This window comes from Typopeltis vanoorti, chromosome 2 (assembly GCF_054136105.1).
Source record: "Typopeltis vanoorti isolate ZY-2024b chromosome 2, IOZ_Tvanoo_1.0, whole genome shotgun sequence".
In the NCBI taxonomy this organism is placed as follows: domain Eukaryota; kingdom Metazoa; phylum Arthropoda; class Arachnida; order Uropygi; family Thelyphonidae; genus Typopeltis; species Typopeltis vanoorti.
The window spans coordinates 178,396,831-178,417,663 of record NC_143550.1 but is presented as its reverse complement, the minus strand read 5'-3'; the positions used below and the strand labels follow the sequence as shown (position 1 = coordinate 178,417,663).

Below are 20,833 nucleotides of genomic sequence, written 5' to 3'. Positions count from 1 at the left end.
TTGCATACTGTGACAAACTGGTTTTTATGCTCTGAAGATGCTGGATATAATACCAGCGAAATATCAGCAAATAAGTTAATAAAATAGTAGCATTTTCTTATCAGTCTGTGTTCTCATCAGTACTGTTAAAAATAAATTAACAAGTACGGTGAGTACATAAGCCTTTCCATGCATTTTGATATATTGGAATTAACTGAAATAGAAAAATTTTCTGACTTGATAGATTTTAATGAAATTTGTTATTTGGGATTATAATTAAAATTTGTTGAGTTATTTTTGCAGGACAGTTTTAATGACATCAGAAAAACAAAAATATGTAAATTAAAGATGCCAAGAAATGATATTCTTGGTTTAATTCCAAAGTCATATATTTCCCATATACAAGTAGTTAAAAGGTGTATCATCATATTATTAAAATACTCTGGATCAGAAATAGATGTTGAAAGTTTTTTCACTTGGTTACACTAAACTAAATTAAATGAATTACAGATGCTGAGAAATTATATTCTTGGTTTAATCCTTTATCTTAGTGTAAGAAAGTTTGCATGTAAGTATAGAGAATATAGCAGATAAAGGATTAAAACAAGAATATAATTTTTTGGCATCTTTAATTTATAGTATAACCAAATGAAAAAAAATTCAACAGAAATATGTCTACAGTGCATATGCAAGAAATAGTTCTAATATCACTTGTTGTGATAATGAGCAGTCTTGATATAAGAATAAGATTATGAAATGGACCATTTTATGATTGTTTATATATATTTTGTAAAGCCTTCAATTTTCGGTATGTGACAGTTTCCGACCCTTAGTTCAAAAATAACATCATATTAGCATACATTTTCATTGTTAACGTTTTTTACTCATGTAAAAACATTAGAAAATGATAACATGTAATGAGATAGTTATGCATTATGTAATTGACACAACAGAGTTTTCTATTTTTTCTATAAATCTGTTGTCATTTTTCTCAGTTTTAAAGAATCTGATTTAATCCCACAATACATTTCAAGTGTATTTGAATCAAATAATGCACTTAAATATTGCATTCATACCTGTCATAGATATAGAAATGTCTTAGTGAATCTTTCTGTAATAAACATTTCTTAAACTGAGCATATGCAAACTTTTTTGGATGTTTCTGTGTTGTCATTTAACAGGAAATTTATAAGGTATTAAGTAATTAATTGTTTCATAATTTTAATTATTATAGGGCCATCATGTAGAAAACACTTCTTCTCCTATATCTCTTCATTCAGAACGAGATTCTTCAACTTTAGGATTTGGACAAACTGAAGAATATGGGGATGGAAACATAATAGAAAATAACACCATACTAATTCCAGCGCCAGAAAAACAAAGAGCCCTTCAGAGAAGAAAGTATGTACTGCTCATAAACAAATGTTTGTATTAATAGCATTCTGTGTGTGATTTAATAAACATATTGTATGGTTATGTTTTATATATTAAGTTATCTTTCTTTACTAGTTTGAGATACAACAATATGAATTAGTAAGACTAAATGTGTATGTATATGTATATCTACTACTTTGAAATATATATGTGCTGAAATGTACATATAAAAATAGGTGCCAGTTTTTCTGCCTTTTTTTATTTATTTAACTCCAGAGGTTTTATTATTCTTAACAATCAAATTGACCAAAATAAAAATGGGTACTGCATTAACGGGGGGGGGGGGGGCAACGTACAAAAACTTTAAATGGTCCTTTCTTTTAGTGTTACACGGTGATCAGCATTCATTTTAGAACTTATAGACTTTTCAACCATGTTATAAATAACTCTTTTAATATCCCGACGTTTCGATCTTCATATTAAGATCATCATCTAGAGCATATACAAATATACAGGACAAGCTAAGTTACATTACATACAGTAAGCTAGAGAAACAATGAATTGATCACAAGTTATTCTACTGGCATGACCTCTAGTGAAAAAAAAAAAAAATTAGAAACTACATCAAGCTAAATTCTATTTATGATAACATGAATAAACATTCTTTCTTACAGATAGTTTTCTTTCAGTAACAATGATATCCTATTTTTAGCATTACAATTTAAAATTTAAACGGTATTGAAACTAAGCAGCTTTCAGAGGTGAGCTATGATCATACATATGCAAATATTATTGGAGAAAAGTAAAAGATTTCAGAAACAAGAACTGAACATTAGTGAAACTGACCAAATTGAAAGAAAACATTGATTGATCGATTGATTCAGCCAGGGAAGCATGCAATAAAGTTGTCTGCAATGACAGAAAAATCAAAAGCATGTGATGGGCTTGAGAAATTTGGCATTTGTCTTAGAGAATAATGAGAAAATGGTAAGGAAAGCTAATTTATATGAAAAATAGCTAAACAAAAGGCATAGAAACAAGACTAAAAAAGGTAAATATCATTGAAGGTGGCAGAATTTTTTATAATAGAAAAAAAAACTTATATATGATGAAAAAAGTACTGTAAAAGGAATCAGCAATAATATAAGGTGAAATAGAACTGGAAATCAGGATATTCTGAATGTTTGGAGTAATTACATGGAATAGTTTATAAAGGAAGTGAAATGATAGAATTAGCATGAGGAAGACAGCAGAAATCCATAGAAAGGCAGCTTGAGTAAATGATCTTTAGTGAGAAATGCTCAAATGCAGAGATATAAAAGTTTTACAGCAGCCACACTCCATAATTGAATAGACCTAGGCAGAATGTCAGATGTTGGATGATTGAAGGGGAGCTTTCACAGTGCCTGTCTATAATAAAGAAAATAAAAGTAATGTAAGAATGACAGAGGAATTTTTTCATGGAAAATCTTCTGTGATTTTCATATCCAGCTCCAAATAAGGCTTATATAGGTATGTATGAGAAGAGGCTAAGAAGAATTCTAAAAGAGCAATTTGGAGAAGTGCAAGCTGAGTTCACATTATCTCAACTAGATTTTTGTTATATAACAATATGGGCAAGAAATAATGAGATGTATATTTATGTTTTTTACATCTGGAAAATGCATATGATAATGTGTCATGACAAAAGGTATTCAAAATGATTTACAAATTATATGGTTTTAATTGAGCATTATTCAGAATAATATGTAATTTATTTTTAAGCTGTACGAGGGTGTTCTGAAAGGTTCTTGGCCTCAACCATAGATGACAACACTATCGGCAAGATTTTTTTTTTCTAAGTTGGTACATTTGTCATAAGCATCCATGTGAAATTGCAAGTCATTCTATCAAGTAGTTTTATACAGCTGTCTGAAGCAAAAGTGTTGTCTGTATCCCTTGAAATGGATAAAATTGAGTATTGTGCGGTTATAAAATTCTTTGTAAAAGAAGGTTTAACGCCAAAAGAGATTCATTTGAAGTTCATAAACGTTTATGGGCACTCTTCTCCTTTGTTTTCGACAATTAAGAAATGGGGCTGCCAAGTTTAAATGTTGCCATACCAGCCTTGAAGATGATTCACATGAAGGACGTCCAAAAAGTATAGCAACACCAGAAATCATTGATCAAGTACACAATATGTTATTGGATGACTGACGAGTCAAAGTGAATGAAATTGCTGAGACTATAAGTATTTCAAAAGAACGTGTAGGATATATTTTGCATGAAGAATTGCAAATGAAAAAGCTTTGTGCAAAATGAGTGCCGTGCTTGCTCACAGCAGATCAAAAATGCACTATACATACAAACACACAGAGTTGACCCTTGAAACAATACGGGAGGTTAGTAATGCCGACCCCCACATTGTTCGAAAATCTGCATATAACTTTTGACTTCCCAAAAACTTAACTACTAACGTGTTTCAATAAGGAAATACCATGAGTAGGCATATTTAAATAAATTATTATACCTAAATTAACTCACATAAAATGTAGGTCCCTAGTGGCTGTGTGCTTCACAGCCATATGCCTGGGGGGAGGAGTGTTCTAGGTTCGATTCCCTTCGACAACGTGAGTAGCTAAAGGGTGTTTCTCAGCCATAACCAAGTTAGCCGGTCTTGGGCATGGATAGCAGGGTTTTTCTCCCCCCCTCCCAGTTTATCTGGGGTTTTTCATCCCACAAGCAGACAAACCGGTCCTGTGAACACACTCTGCTACAGTTAAGAATACGTCCCTCCCTCAGCGACAGGCCGTTTCGGCGATGTACTAACAAAAGTTAATGTAATACGCAGACCCTGCATTGGAAGCGGGATAAACGCGTAGAGGAAGAACTCATGTAAAATATTATTTATTAGTATAATTTTTCACCTGAGTATCACAGGCATCTTCAGTACAAGGTTGAACAATAACTGACAATTACAAAAGGCACCACCTAAGTGGCTAATGCAAGATAACTAAAAAAAAAGGGCATTAAATTTCCTAAAAACAATAAGACTTATAAGAATATAAGACTTGCATAAAAAAAAATAATAATAATTAAATAATATATATATATATATATGTACAATTAAAAAAAGTTAGGAAAGATTAGTTAATTTAAAAAGTACTATCTCCCAGAAAGGGAATAAATGTAGACCATCAGATCTGTTTAACTTAGGAGAGTGAAGTAAGTTTCACATGTTTCTTTATAAAGCCGTTCCATTAGGAACTGACTTTTGTGAAGGACTCTTATCTTGTTCCAGTGAGCTCTATGTCTAGTGTTGATGGCATGCTCTGCAAGTCCAGACTGTTCAGGTTCAAGGTATTGAATATAAGACTTGTGTTCTTCTACCCATATAAAAGCAGATCTTCCTGTTTGTCCGAAATAAGATAACCCACAAGAACAAGGAATCTGGTAGGCACCTGGATAATTTGAGATGTGGAAACTTGTCCTTTGAAGAAGTGAGAAAGGTGGAGAATTTTTCTGATGGGGCAAAAGGCAACAAAAATATTTAGTGGGTTTAAAACTTTTGTTGCAAGTTTATTTTTCACTTGGTTAGACTATAATAAATTTAGTTTAATCCTTTATCCAAGTGTGAGCAAACAAAGTTTGCACCTGAAAATATCTTCAGGACTGGGGTAAGGTAGTACAACACCGGGCAACTCATAGCAAAGATGGACCAAGCTAACATCACTCCTATCCCAGTATCTCCCATAATGCAAAACACATCTCCTTGCGGATATGTATAATGTTGTTCATTAAGGGAAGGGCCACTACCCAGACTAGTTTCAACCTTTATTGAGGTCTCTTCAGTGGGAGCCAGGCCCAGAAGTGGAGATACCAGGCAGAAGCAATAGCGAGGTCATCTTTACCTATAGGAGTTGTCAAAAGGTGTGCCACCTTTTTATTAAATTACTCTGGATTTAAAAAGAAAGATGTTGAAAGTTTATTTTTCACTTGGTTAGACTATAATAAATTTAGTTTAATCTTTTACCCAAGTGTGAGCAAACAAAGTTTGTGCCTGAAAATATCCTCAGCACGGGGTAAGGTAGAAGTGATGTTAGCTTGGTCCACCTTTGCTATGTGTTGCCCGGTGTTGTACTACCTTACCCCAGTCCTGAAGATATGTTCAGGTGCAAACTTTGTTTGCTCACACTTGGATAAAGAATTAAACTAAATTTATTATAGTCTAACCAAGTGAAAAATAAACTTTCAACATCTTTCTCTAAATCCAGAGTAATTTAATAAAAAGGTGGCACACCTTTGGCAACTCGTATAGGTAAAGATGACCTCGCTATTGCTTCTGCCTGGTATCTTCACTTCTGGGCCTGGCTCCCACTGAAGAGACCTCAATAAAGGTCGAAACTAGTCTGGGTAATGGCCCTTCCCTTAATGCATAACATTATACATAACCGCAAGGAGATGTGTTTTGCATTATGGGAGATACTGGGATAGGAGTGATGTTAGCTTGGTCCACCTTTGCTACGAGTTGCCCAGTGACCTTACCCCAGTCCTGAAGATATTTTCAGGTGCAAACTTTGTTTGCTCACACTTGGATAAAGGATTAAACTAAATTTATTAAAACTTTTGCTATTCGTTCACTAATGCCTTGCATATAAGGGATAGGAATAAGAGTTATTTCTTCTGTATTTGAAGAGGTAGAGATACCAAAACTGCTCAAAGCTATTTTGATGAAAGAATTCTTATAACCATTTGATAAAAAAGTGGAAAAAATATGTTGCACTTTCTGTAATAGCTCATCTGAAGAATATAAGGAGTGGGCCTGGTGAACCAGTGTTTTGATAGTTCCATCCTTTTGACTAGGATGGTGATGAAATTCAGCATGGATATAATGGCCTGTATGAGTCTTCTTCCTCCTATAAACTGAGAAATGTAGGTTACCATCTGGTTGGCAAAGAATTAAAAGATTAAAAAGGCTAACTGCTTATTTACTTCTTCTCTAGGGTGAATTGAATCCTTGGATGAAGTGCATTTAATTTAGAGAGAAACTGTTGTAATTCATAAGAGCCATTCCAGATAGCAAAAATATCATTTACATATCTGAACCAATGAGTAGGTCTAGGTATATAATGTTGCTAAAAATGCGTTGTTCAAAGTGCTCCATAAAGAAGTTGGTGATAGCAGGAGAAATAGGATTGCCCATTTCTGTTCCTTCAATTTGTTGATATAATTTGTTTTTAAAGAAAAAGTAATCAGAATGTATTACAAAATCAAATATTTTAACAATGTCTGAAGGAAATTCTTGTTGTAGTAATTCAATGCTGTCAGATTAAGGAACATTAGTAAATAAGGAAACAACATCTAAACTAATCATAATATCCAAATCATTCAAACGAAGATCAAAAATTTTATTTTTGAAATCCAAAGTATTTTTTATTTTAAGAAGGTTTTAAGTTTTTTCTTTTGATCCTCATTCCACATAGATACATTATCTACAAGAGAATTGAGTCTTTTTAATTGACTACCAGTAGGATCTGATATGAGGGACCTGTAAGTTGAATAGTCTGAGAGTTATAGAGACATTTTTCTCTCATATTCTCTTCTATTTTGAATAACGACAGCCTTTCCTTTGTCAGCTTTCATAATAATTAAATTATTATTATTCTTCAATGATTTCAGTGCTTTAAATTCAGAATAAGAGAGATTAGGATGAGGAGACTTGGCATTAAAAATAATTTTTGTACGCTCAAATTTCAGATAATCATTTGATCGCTTCAGATATTGTCTTGTATGATACAAAATACTGTTAGTCTTAGTAATATGTATAGACGTTATACATATTACTAAGACTAACATCAAAAATGAAAAGATAATGTGAAAAAGAAATTATTCATATTTTTTTACAGGTATAACGATTCATTCATTTGAATTTGCATAATGAAGAAGCAGCAGTATGATTGCTGCTGCTTCATTATCAACGATTCTTCAATGAATTATTGTAATTCTGTATTTTATGCTAATTAATTAATTTAACTAATTAATAACGGTTATTTTATGCAGTTATGATTTAATACTGCATCTTTACATTTGTTTACATTTCTGTTGACTGCGAAATATATGGTCTATAAGTGGTTGTGTGCATAAGTTTTGAAAAATTTTAACTTTTTTTAATAATAGATTTGTGTATATTTTATGGTAGTAAATAATAAAATAGACTAGTATCTACATATATTTTATGCATTCATGATATACCTAACTTTTTCTTAATTTTTTTATTATTTCTAAGCTACATGGTCCGTCTGCGAGTTTTTTCAAATTGTCGAAATCTCTAAAAAATTTTGTATATATTTATTTTTTAAAAAAGGCGTATATGTGGAACCGCTCAGTTGAAACCTGCATTCTTCAAGGGTCAATTATATATATATATATATATATATGGAGGTTTAAGCCAAACTATGATAGACTGAAAAGTCATCTTGAGGCAATGTCTTGACATGAAAACTACATGGTAGAATAATCAGCAGTGTATGGGAAAGTGGTCAAAAGATATCTGAAGGAAGCTATAGCTGACTGCATCTCTAGAATCAGGATCATAAATTGTCATTGAATTCCTAATATACCCTCAAGGGGTGGTGTACAGGAAACTATGCTAGTACTATTACATGATGCATAACAGGGAATTAAATGAGTGAGTAAGAATTGGAAACATGATTTGCATAAAAAGAACGTGTTGTGGATTCAATACCAGGAGAAATTCAGTGACTAGGACCAGTATAAAAAGCAGGCTAGGAGAGTGAGGAAGGTGAAACTGGAATTTGAAAGATAGTTAACACTATAGGCAGAGAGAGAAACTGGAAAGATTGTTTTGGTAGGAAAGTATCAATATACTTAAGAGATAACTGAGATATTAAGGAATCACTTTAGTAATAAACACATCCCAGATAGATCCATTAACAAGCTATTTGAATGCTGAGGTGAAGTGAATATAAAAGGATAGAGGAGAGGTGGATGAACTGAAGTTATCAAAGCCCTTGAAAAAACTCGATTCTAATACAGCAGCAAGATGATGGGATATTATCTGCAATGATGTTGAAGGAATGTGCAAGAAAATTAGCATTGCTGCTGACTTGATTATTCAACTTGACCTTCAACACAAGCACATTTCCTAATGAGTGGAAAGAGAAGAAGATAATTCTATTATACAATGGTGGTGACAGAAAGTAACCAGTTATATTCCAGTTCAGTTAGTATCTCTGGTGTCGTTATGGTATTGGTAAGGTTATTTAGGATTCTCCTGAGGAGAATAGATAACATCTAGATCAGGGGTCGCCAAACTTCTTTGACCGTCGACCCCTTCAAGAGTTTCTTGACTTTTTATTGACCCCTCTATTTTACTATTACGTAATTATAATAGGACAAGCAAAAAAAAATGCTTGTGTGAGTTTTTAGATTGTTTATTTTATAGTTACGGTGTTTATTGTATGTATAATATAGTATATATTATTATATTAGTACTACTATTACTCTAGTAATATCACTAGTATTACTAATGACATTAATAAACTACTGGTATTAATATCACTGGTATTACTACCAGCCCTGCTCAACTCTTCAACATAGAGCAGTTTAGTTCGTGAATGAATAATGATTGAATTATAATATGTATGTTGATGAATTTTAGAACATTAACACTCACTTGTATGTCGATGTGCAAAAATGAGACTGGGATTGAATACGTGTAAGTATAAGTAAATGAGAACTGCGCACGTGTTGCAATCTCGCTCCCGCTGCGCCGGCCGGGCAGGAATCACCAACATCCGTTTATTGGTAAATACGTCATTTTGGCCTACTTGATTGGCCTCAGTAACTATTTTCATGACCTTACTCCATCTTACAGGTCCTATTCATATCACTGTTCCCACGATTCACTCTTAATTGCGTTGTCATTCAGGATGGAGGTAATCCAAGTTAACCGAATTAAATGTTACCCGTACAATGATGTCTTATATTTTTCTATTGACCACTTTGGCAACCACTGATCTAGATCATCTATAGAATACAGCATAGTTTTGTTGAGGTTAGATTTTGCTTTAGCGGTTTACTCATATTTCATAATAGTGACTGCAGAAGTGAATGAAAGGGGACTGGTTATACCACAATACTTTTGGATTTTGCCAAAGTATTTTGACAGGATTGAACCAAGATCCTTTCAATCTAGCTCTAGAAGAATGTATCCAAGAAACTGTAAAAGATTACATAAGCAGAACAGTAATATTAGGATATGCCAATAACATATGTCTAGTTGGAGAAAATGCATTAGCATGACATTCAGAAAACTCAAAACTTCTTTGAGAAACTAGGATTACAAATCAAATAAAAGTAAGTAGAAATTATGGTCTAGAGGAAAATGACCAGTTCACCATCGATAACCTGAAATTTAAAAGTGCCACTTCCTCCAAATATCATGGAACATATTGATTACTCAAGAAAATAAAATAAGTACAGAAATACAAGCCTTCAATAGATCTTATCATTCACTACATCATTTACTGTCTTCCAGAATTCTGTCAAGCAGAGTTAAAACAAAAAATATACAAGACAATCATTAGATCTCTTGTTTTATATGGAGCAGAAATCTGAAGTCTAACGGATCAAGATGCAAAGGTTTTTCAGATCTTTGAAAATAAAAATCCTCAGAAAAGCCTGTTGACCTATAAGAGATAACAAGTGAATGGAGACATAATCAAGAACTTTAGATCTCTATTTCTATCTGATAAAATCAGAGCTTACAGATTGAGCTGGTTTGAGCATATGGAAAGAATGGGTAAATGCATATTCAAGATGAGACATGATCAAAAGTGACCTGGGGAAGACTGTGGCACTACTTGGAGGATAATATCCAAAACAACTTAGCTGAGATGGGAATTCTGAACTAGACTAAAAGGAATGGAAGAAGTTAGTACTTGCAGTGATCACCCACACTGAACCTGTTAAACACTAGGGAGGTGGGGGGACTGTTTATCTTTCACGGATGTAACTAGGAGGATATTTCATCCTAATAAAATCTCTGATTGCCTGTGCTCATACGTTGGACAAATAGGACATTCAGTTGAAAAATATTATTATTTATGTGAGCACTGCATGTAGTCATTGTGGGAGACCCACTCTATCCATTAACACAGTACCTATCATACATCTCTTTAATCCTATTCACTGTTGGGGTGCTCACAATCTCCTCTGCTGATCCATTCCACTCATTCACCACTCTCCAAGTAAAGAACCTAGTCCACACACATGCTTACTAACCACATTCGTAGACAACTTACAAGTGTGACCCTGTCCATATTTCTAATGTCTTTTTTCCACATGAATATGTGCACATTATTATGTTGGGACATGGTGTTAGTAATTGCTAGTTAATGTCCTGAACAGAAATCCAGCTGGCACTTATCATTATTATTAGCTTTCCTCTTTTCTCAAAAGTTGTCCAAAACATTGCTTTCTGTCTAGTATTCATTGCCTACTCTGCTGTTTTGATCTCCAACAAGGACCTTTTTTTTTCTTTGCCTTTGCCAGTGACTTAGAAAAATCCCTCTGTTGCTTCCTTAGTGGTATTCTTCTATGGGACGATAGGTGCAAATCGGCCTCATTGTGCCGAAGTGGGAAATCAAAATATACCACAGATTGTTGGCAATTCAGAGAACAATGTTTAAATCAAAATAGCCATAAAGCAAGAATTGCTTCACTCATTTTATGAACTAAAAATAACAAATTGATTTACCAGAAAAAAAGATATCCATAAATATACATGGAATGTCAGAAGATTTCAATGATAGGCCATATAATTGTTAATATGTCTGTATATATATTGTTACTTTAAAAAACTGACCAACAGCTTGTAGTTGTAATGGTATCTATTCAAGCTACTTTTTGTTATTCTCAAAAATAGTGATACAGATGAGGAGAGCACAAAAAAAAAATGTTGAAAAGGAGGAAAATAGGGGGGGTTTGAATCTCATTCTAGAAACTACAGAAATAATCTAAGTCCATTAAGAATAAAAAGTCATGAATGCAATATTAGTAATAGTTTTACATGTAGCTGTGAATTTGAAACTATCTTATGTGAGGTATTGTTACCAACCTAGTGGATCAGTTACTTGTGAGTGCAATACATCATGAAATCAACTAGCTGGGTGCCAAATGAATAATCATAATGAGTGACTTTAGTTATCCGAATTTTATTATGTAGAGGTGAAATGTTGTTAAGAGAATTAAGAGAACTTTGAGTTGTTGCGATATCCTTAAGCAGCATTTGCCAGAAGGAACTCTAGGTATCTTCATCATCATCATCATCAAATTCCTACCATGTACCCTCAAGGGGTGTACAGGATATGATAGTACTACATGAAAAAAATTACATCATTACTAACTTCCTATCTACAATTTTTCTCCAAATGAGTCTGTTACTTGTCAAGATTCCAACATTATCAGATCTTATATTTCTATCGTCTAAGGCACTTTGTACCGTATCAATCCACCTATATCTTGGTCTTCCTCTGGGTTGTTTTGCTAATCTTTCTTTGCCCATTCTGTTTAAGTGACCATACCACCTGAGATTAGCTCTGCTAATGCATTCCTGGATGCTGACAATGTCAAGTTCTTTTCTAATATCCTCGTTTTTAATATGATATTGCCATTGATGCCATCTGTTCATGCCTATAATCTTTCTTAGGACTCTGATATCTGCGGTTTCTAGTCTTTGGTCAAGTGTTTTACTTCTGGCCCAGCTCTCAGATCCATAAGTTAAAATTGGTTTGAACACTGTCTTGTATATAGCTAATTTAGTGTTACTACTAATTTCTCTCTTATTCCATATAAATTTATTCATTTGACTTCCCACCATACCAGCTTTGCTAATTCTGTTGTCGATTTCTATATTTAATTTACCATCTTCACTAAAAATAGTGCCTAAGTAGCTGAAATGTTTTACTTTTTCCACAGGTTCTCCATTCACAACACAGTTGATATTTTCAATGATTCTGCCTATTTTCATTGTCTTTGTCTTTTTATTGCTGACCTTCATACCATATCTATTACAACAGTTATTCAATTTAGTCAGAGAATCTTGCAGACTTGTAGCGGATTTATTTAGAAGTATAACATCATCCGCATAAAGCAAAGAGCTGACATTAACATCTCCAATTTTGATATCATGTTTAATACCACTTTCCCTTCATAATGTGATCCATATAGATAATGAATAACAGAGGGGATAATATACATCCTTGTCTCACACCAGATTTAATACTAAACCATCTCCCTGTACTTCATTCAATTCTAACTGCTGACTTACAACTCAAATAAAGACTAAGTTTTGCTTGATATAATGCCCCATTGACACCATATAACTGTAGCGTATTGAATAGCTTCTCTCTTGGCACCTTGTCATATGCCTTTTCCAAATCGACAAAACTTAAATACAGATCTTTGTTATATTCCTATGCTTTCTCGACTATTTGTTAAAGTGAAGATCTGATTCTGACAGCCTCTATTTGGCCTGAATCCAGCTTGTTCTTCACCAAGATTTTCTTCCACAATTCTTCTCAACCGTTTCTCAAGTATGCTTGAATAGATCTTGCCAGGAACACTCAGTAGGGAAATACCTCTGTAATTCTCACATTCAGTTTTATTTTCCTTTTTATATATGGGTACTATGAGAGCTCTACTCCAATCATCGGGAATTCATCCCTCTGTCCAGGCTTTCTGAACTATGCAGTGCAGCCACTGTAAGACTTTTATACCACCATACTTCTGCATTTCTGGTCGAATATCATCTACTCCTGCTGCCTTTCCAAATTTCAAGCCTTTGATGGCTTCAAGTATGGATATGTATTCCTGACTGCATGCCTGGTCAGTGTTTTTTACCACTGTGCTGTCATCACTGCTTATTTCATTTAGCAGTTTTTTCAAAGTAATTACTCCATACTTCAAGGATATCTTTTTCTCCTGTTTTCATGTCACCTTTATCATCTCTAACTCCTTTTACAACACTCTTTCCTCCATTTCTAAGCTTCTTCAATAACCTCCAGAATATTTTGCACCTTCTTGATATTTATTTTCTATATTCTTGCCAAAGTCCTCCCATGACTTTTGTTTAGCTAGTTTTACACAGTGTTTAGCATTCTTGCATTTTTTCTCTATATTCTCTAAGAACACAAGCTGACTTATTTGACAGAAACTTTTGATATGCTTTCTTCTTTTCCTTCACTGCCTCTTTAGTCCTGTGTCCACCAGGGAGTTCTAATTTTTTTATCCTTGCAGACAACCTCACCACATGTCTCTCTGGCTGAATCAATCAATGTTTTCTTCAGAGTTTGCCACTGAATCTCCAAAGTTTGATTCCTGTTCTCAAACTCTTTCATTTTTTCTTCAATAATCTTTGTGTATTTTAGTCTACAGTTCACATCTGAGAGCTGCTCAACTTTTATTCGCTTTAAAACTTTCTTACATGTCATTCTTTTCAATATGAAATTCAATTTTATCCTGCTCAAGACTAAATAGTGATCACTTCCAATTTCATATCCTCTGTAGACTCTGGTGTCCTGCACCAGGGAGAAAACATCACTATCAACAATAACATAGTCAATGAGTCTTTTCTTATTCCTTGCCTCTTCTCTCCATGTGAATTTGTGCACATTTTTATGTTGGAACATGGTGTTAGTAATAACCAGTCCATGTCCTGAGCAGAAATCCAACAGATATTTGCCATTATTATTAGCTTTGCTCTTTTCTCCAAATTTTCCCAAAATATTTTTGTATGTCTCACAATCGTTTCCTACTCTGCTATTTAGATCCCCAAAAAGGACCAACTTTTCCTTTTTCATTGTGTCAGTTGCTTTTTCTAAAGCCTCAAAAAATTCCTCCACTTCTACCTTAGTAGAACCTTCTGTGGGACCATAGGCACAAATAAGTCTCATTGTCCAGTTCCCCATTCTCATATTTGCCCACATTACTCTACTTGAGACTGCCTGCCATTCAAGAAGATTAGCCTCGTATTTTGTGTTGAATACTATGGCTGCTCCTTCTTTTCCTCTATTGTCATTGCCTGAATATTCTTCTTCTCCCATAGTCCTAAATGAGCCGTTGGGTCATTCATGGCTGGTAGGTGATACTCTTTGCTAGTCTCCTCCAGTCGTCTCGGTCTCTTGTTCTTAGTGTCAGTTGAGAAAGGGAGGAATTTGTCCATTTTTTGATGTTATCAGTCCATTTTATTCGAGGTCGTCCACTTACCCTTGATTCCGGAATGATTCCTACTAGGGTTTGCTTTGGAATGGCATTAGCCCTCTCCACATGTCCGTACCATTTCATATGTCTTCTTCTGATGACTGTCAGAATATTTTCCCTTTTTCTCCCATCTATTGAGTCAGTCAGTTTTCGGACATTTTCATTGGTTTCGTGAGCGGTATAGGGAATTCTCAAAAGCCTTCTGTAAGTTTTCATTTCGAAAGACAGGAGTCTCCTCTCATCTTCCTTCAATAAAGTACAGCGCTCACAACCATACAAAAGGACAGAATTCACCAAGGTGTCAATTAGTCTTAGTCTGGTTGTGATTGCTATTTTGTTATCTCCCCACAATGGTTTTAACTTCTGTAGGGCCACGGTTGCCTTAGCAATTCGGTATTTAATGTCGGTTTTTGAACAACCATCTTGACTCAACATGCTTCCTAGATAAGTGAACTTCTTTACATTCTCAATTTGCTTATTGCCAATTTGTATCTTTAAGAATTCAATGTCTGATTTTGAGGTTATCTTTGTTTTTGTTTTTTGTAGGTTTATGTATAATCCATATTTTTTTAATGTTCCAAAAACATTGCTGGTAATCTCTTGTAATTCTTCTTCACTTTCTGGCAGAAGATCGATATCGTCAGCGAAACGTAAGTTAATTATTCTTAGTCCACCAACTATTATTCCAGTGTCATATTCATAAAGAGCTTCATCTATGACATATTCCAGAAAACAATTAAAAAGAAGAGTGGACAGGATGCATTCCTGTCTCCCCCCCCCGTTCTGCCTGGAATGGCTCACTGTTGTAATTTTTAATTTCAATTCCAATATCAGATGAGGAATAAAGAGATTTAATAATCCTAATGATTTTGTTGTCAATACCATAATGTTCTAAAATTTTTCATAATGCCTCATGCCATATTGAGTCAAAATCTTTTTGAAGGTCTAAGAAGTTGTGACAGATTATTTTGTTATGTTCTATGTATTTTTCACCTAGTATGTGTATTGTAAAAATATGGTCGATTGTACTTCTGGAAACCTGCTTGTTCATCTGATAGTCTGCTTTCTATTTTCTTTTCGATTCTTGGCAATAGTATTTTTAACAGGATTTTGCTTGGATGACTAGTAAGGCTTATTGTTCTATAGTCTACATTTATTGCTGTTTCCCTTTTTAGGGATAGGTACAAGGACAGAAGCCTGAATATAACATTTTGTATTTATTGCTCAGAAAGATCTGGCCAGTTTTTGTCTTTTTTGTTTCAGTCACCCCTATTATGTCGATCTGGTACTTATCTAATTCCTCAGCTAGCTCCTCTTTTACTCTGTGATGTTGAGTTGGGGTGTGTTTTCAGATTTGTTCCAGTAGCTGACTTTTCGCTGTTCGCTCTGGTTCCCTGGCAAAAACAGCAGGGGCCTTGTTTAACCGGGCGACGCCCCAGCCGGCATGAAATTTTGTCATGTTGTACCATCATTTTTTTATTTTGGTTTAACCAATAAGAATACAATTTGGTCGGCTAAATCCCAAATTGCCAGCCCATCCTCGTTCATTCAGTATCCAAGTAGATACCCAACAGGATGCACTACGAGAAAGTGAGGATTGAACATTAGGTCAGAAGCCCTGGTCGGTTCTCCGCATTCCTCTAAAGGCTATGTGGAGGTCTCCTCTCAGTTATACAGCTTTGACCCTTAAGCACCCCAGGTATTTTCATTTGACCTGATAATAGTGTCAAAAGGGTTTCAGTTAAAGATATGTTAAAGACATGCTATATACTGACTTGGGAATTCACTAACTATATGGATGTTCCATTCAGGAAAGATTACTTGCTGGACAACAAAGCAAGACATTATGACTAACTGTGGAGAATGCTAGGTTCAGTCCCCTGGTATTGGTTACCGAATGGGAAAAAGATCAGTAGTGCATTGATAGCATTAAAAAAATACTTAAATGCTGTAGTACACAAATGTGTCTCTAGAGTTTAAATGTGGAAGGAATAGTGTGTGCATAAAGAGAAGTTTACTTTCAAAGTTTATAAGAGACAGGCCAGAAGAGTTACAACTACTCTATGGAAAGCTAAGTGTGAGTATAAAAGAAACTGGCTTTGCAATCTAAAGGCAACCTAAGAATTTCTTAATTATGCTGCAAGTAACAGAAAGAATGACTGTGAAAGAATAACTCTGCTGAATTCAGATGGTATATAGATGGCTGATGTACCATATTTACTTGAATATAACTCACTTTTTTTCCAAAAATGAAAGTTAAAAAGTCATGGTGCAAGATATATGCAGGGGTTTTCAGGAAAAAATTAAATTGATGTTTATAATTAAATTCTCGATATTCATTATAATTTATAATTGCTCACATTATTTATAAAATGAATGCATTTAAATTTTAATTATCAATGTTATTTACACGATCGGCCACTCATCTTTATCATGCGATATATTTGAATCTTTAGCAACAATGCTTCTGTAATTCAATTAAAACAAATCACCATGATTTAAAAAAACTGAAAATGGGTACGAATTACCAAGAATCTCCTATTCACTATTGCCACTTTCGGTCTCAAGAGCAGTTTCCTCATGTAATTGTCAAGGTCATCTACCCAAATAGCTATTCTATTTCTTAAAGTTTTTATGGGAAATCTTAAAGAGATGGGAATTGTTTTTGATACAACTTTGGTATATGTTTATACATTTTACAGCTCATAAATGGAGAACACAGAATACAGTAGGGAAATGTGATAGACCAATAATTGCAGTCTACTCTAATGAGTACATACATACATACATAGTTTATTCACAATATGATATAATGTGAAAAGGGAAATGAGATTTATATTAAAAATTAAATATTGCAAATTAAGGTCTTCCAAGTCTCTCTATCTTGAGCTGACTGGTAGATGTCAGATGAAGTTTTGCAGTTCATTTTAATAAGGCTACTCTAATGAATAGCCTTATTAAAATGAGATTGTGTTATGAAATCAACAAAATCAAAATGTCATTACATAAGTTTCCTAGGAGTCCTGCACAATGATATTCCATATCTCAAAGCCAAATGTAACTTTCTGTTTTTTAATGTCTGATCACACACACACAAATAGTTGCAAGACCTATAAGCACATTAGTGCCATGGGGAAGAGGAGAGGGGCATCTGTATTTTATATACAGTTGAGTGTACTGCTCTAAATGTGTGAGCAGTATTCCACGTTGAGCACATTTAGATTTATGGTGTTATAGCAGTTGTACAGTTAAGAAATTAGTGCCTTGAGCAGAAAAGTACACAGATTTTTGTGTTTACAGATGCTATTGCTGAGATGTGTTTGTGCTATGAAAGGTTGGAGGAGGTATAAGTGTACTAGAAAATAATCTATCATGTTTGGATATCTGAGTTTTATCAAAAGTTAGGGGAAGTGATGTGAGATCTTTCTTTTAAGAATTCCAGAAAGAAAGAAAGGAAGGCAAAAGTAAATTTCCTGGATAACTCAGATTTATATGCATGAATGCATGAAAAATTTATAAAAGCTAATGTATTATGTTGATATAATTGATATTACTGGAATGAAGACTAAACAGGTGAGATATTACTAAATAATATGTTATATTTGGGCAGGTATTAATCAGGAAAAGGTAACAGCTGTGGAGTTCAACACTGAACATTAAGATAAAATTTCACTTGAATGACAGTGTTAGAGGTAGATAGTATAGAAGTAGAGGAATTTTTTGTGTCATTAGTTCATGGCAGCTAATATATAAAAAAAAACAAACCTGGTTCTTTTAATGCTTAAACACCAGAGTAAAATGATTCCCAAACACGTAAAAATGTTTTGGGAAAATCTGGAGAAAAATGATATCAATAGCAAGTACTTTCTGAGTTTCCTCATAACATTTCTCACACTTCCTTGCCTGTACCAACTACAGTTGACTTTTGTTTTACAAATGCATAGGGACTTTAGAAATACTTTGGTACAGTGAATTTTGTTTAGAATAGATCATATGCTTATGAAACTTTGATTAGGACTTTTCAATAAGTTGTTGTAGTGACCAAGTTTGCTATAATGGAGCTTGTTGTGGTGATAGTCAACTGTAAATACAATTGTATTTATGCAGTCTGTTTCGGTTACATATCCTGTACACCAGTGTTTCCCAAATGTTGTTCTGTGACAATATTCATACTTAAAAAAATGAGTAAAAAATTAATAGAAATGTTTTATTTCATTACTTTTTTGTATTAACTGTTTTTAGATATGTGGTACCTAACATCATTTCATATAGTGTGAATTTGTGTGTAGTAATGAATAGATTATCCTTGAACCACATTCCATTCGTATTATCACATATTGTCAAATAATATACTTACTCTTTACTGCCCATTGACCCATTGCACATCTGATACAAATGATAGTATAGAAGTGGATGTTGCACAGACTTGTAAATCTGCTATATTCCTTATACATCAGTTTCAAATTGTTATACATAAAATTTAAATTAATAGCATAAGACAAAAACTAATTAGAGAAATTGACTAAATGCGACACCTGATACATTAATTTGCCTTTCAGGAAGTACACCCAAATGACAACATTTTCCCAAAAAAAAAAATGTTATATATCACTTTTAATTTTATGAAAATTTTGTAAAAATTGTGGTAAAAATTCTGCTGGAATTTTTTGTAGAACTCCACAGAGCTCCACGACAAAATTTAACTGTGAAGTTCTGTTGTATGCCATCTTATGGCACAATATGAAATCCCATATCCAATTAAACTTGTACACAGACTTTAAAATATATCTACTTGTCACTAATTACTCATTTTATTATGATTAATAACAGTATCCTATTTGTAAGGTTATTAAAAAGCTCACTAATTTCAGACAAGGGCAATCATGTGATTGATATAATGACATTTATATTCCACTTCCAATTTTAAAATCAAGCAATCTAATTTCTTTAAACTACATATTACTTCTTTTTTAACAGTATTAATATTTCTTGGATTCTTTATCAGCCTTACTTACCAAAATTTTGATTTGACTACTTTTATCATTGTATGAAACCAAAATTTAGTCAAACCTATTCCTTGATATTCTAAATGACTAATTTCAATTAACCTTACATGATTTATCCCATTTTCCATGATCAAAACTCAAGGACAGCCTTATTTCCCAAGAAATTGTTTCTGTCTTTCTTCCTTCTTAGCTTTTCTGCAATTCTTTACACGCCTGCCCTTTAATTCTGTTTCTTCCCACATAATTCTAAACTTTGTCAGTGCTTTGTTTTGCTAATGCTTCTTGTTTATTTAAAAAAAAAAGAAGAAAAAAAAAGTGTTGAACCTATTCAGACAATGCATGATTTGTAATAAATCCTTCTTTTGAATTTGTAGATGTTTTAATGCAATACTTAACCTCACATTCTCCTCCTGTTCACTTTGCAGCTTCCTTAAAATTGTTAATTGCATGGTTACATAAGCCTAAAAAAAAATTATCACTGGAATATACTATTTTTTGAAATGTTATTTCCTAAATTATAATACAGACATACCCCAAATTACATAAGATTTCTATTCTGAAAATTTTTACATAACACAAATTTTACATAAGTAGGATTTAACTCATCCCATTCATTCATCTTCTTCCTCTTCATCCACCATAAGAGTTCTGTTTTCTTCTGCAGACCTTTCCCTTCCATGTCAGGTAAGCATTTGTGGTGGAGGGAACCTCCCAGTGATGGTACTGGCCCTTTTCGTTCTTCTTCTTTTTCTTTCCTTTTCTTCATGTATCGCTCTACTTCTCCTGAGTCTTTTTTACTGTCCCACCTTCTTCCTCATCCATCAGACTACCATCGCTGGGATCCACTGCACTGCATAGCAAACACAGTGGGATCCACTGTGTTTGCTAGGCATGTGACCTGTGGACATCTGGAAAGGGGTATCTTGGTGGTCCTGCACTACTTTCACCTTTGCTTTGGCAAGACAGGCAGTACTGGATAGCCCAGCTGGGATCATTTCGCTAGTGGACTTGCATGCAAGGATTGAGAGTGTTGCAGTAAGTCTCCTTTCCCATGGTCCGGGGACAGGAGCCAAGGCTTACTGTGGTTCTCGTATTGTGGATGAGGAGCTCTGGTGCGGAACCAAAAATCACTTGAGCATGAATCCTTCATCCTCAATGATTTCAGAGACCCTAACAAAGTCGTAATCAAGTATTCACATTATTGATAAATC

General features: G+C 33.9%; 1 protein-coding gene across 1 annotated transcript in view; it reads left to right on the top strand.

Annotated features, from left to right (window-relative positions):
* trio (trio Rho guanine nucleotide exchange factor) overlaps window positions 1-20,833 on the top strand; it is a 1,056,141-nt gene that overhangs the window by 851,578 nt on the left and 183,730 nt on the right. The window contains exon 41 of the mRNA XM_090403001.1: window positions 1,214-1,380. Within this exon, the coding sequence (XP_090259127.1) occupies window positions 1,214-1,380 (167 nt within the window). The remainder of the gene's footprint in view (window positions 1-1,213; window positions 1,381-20,833) is intronic.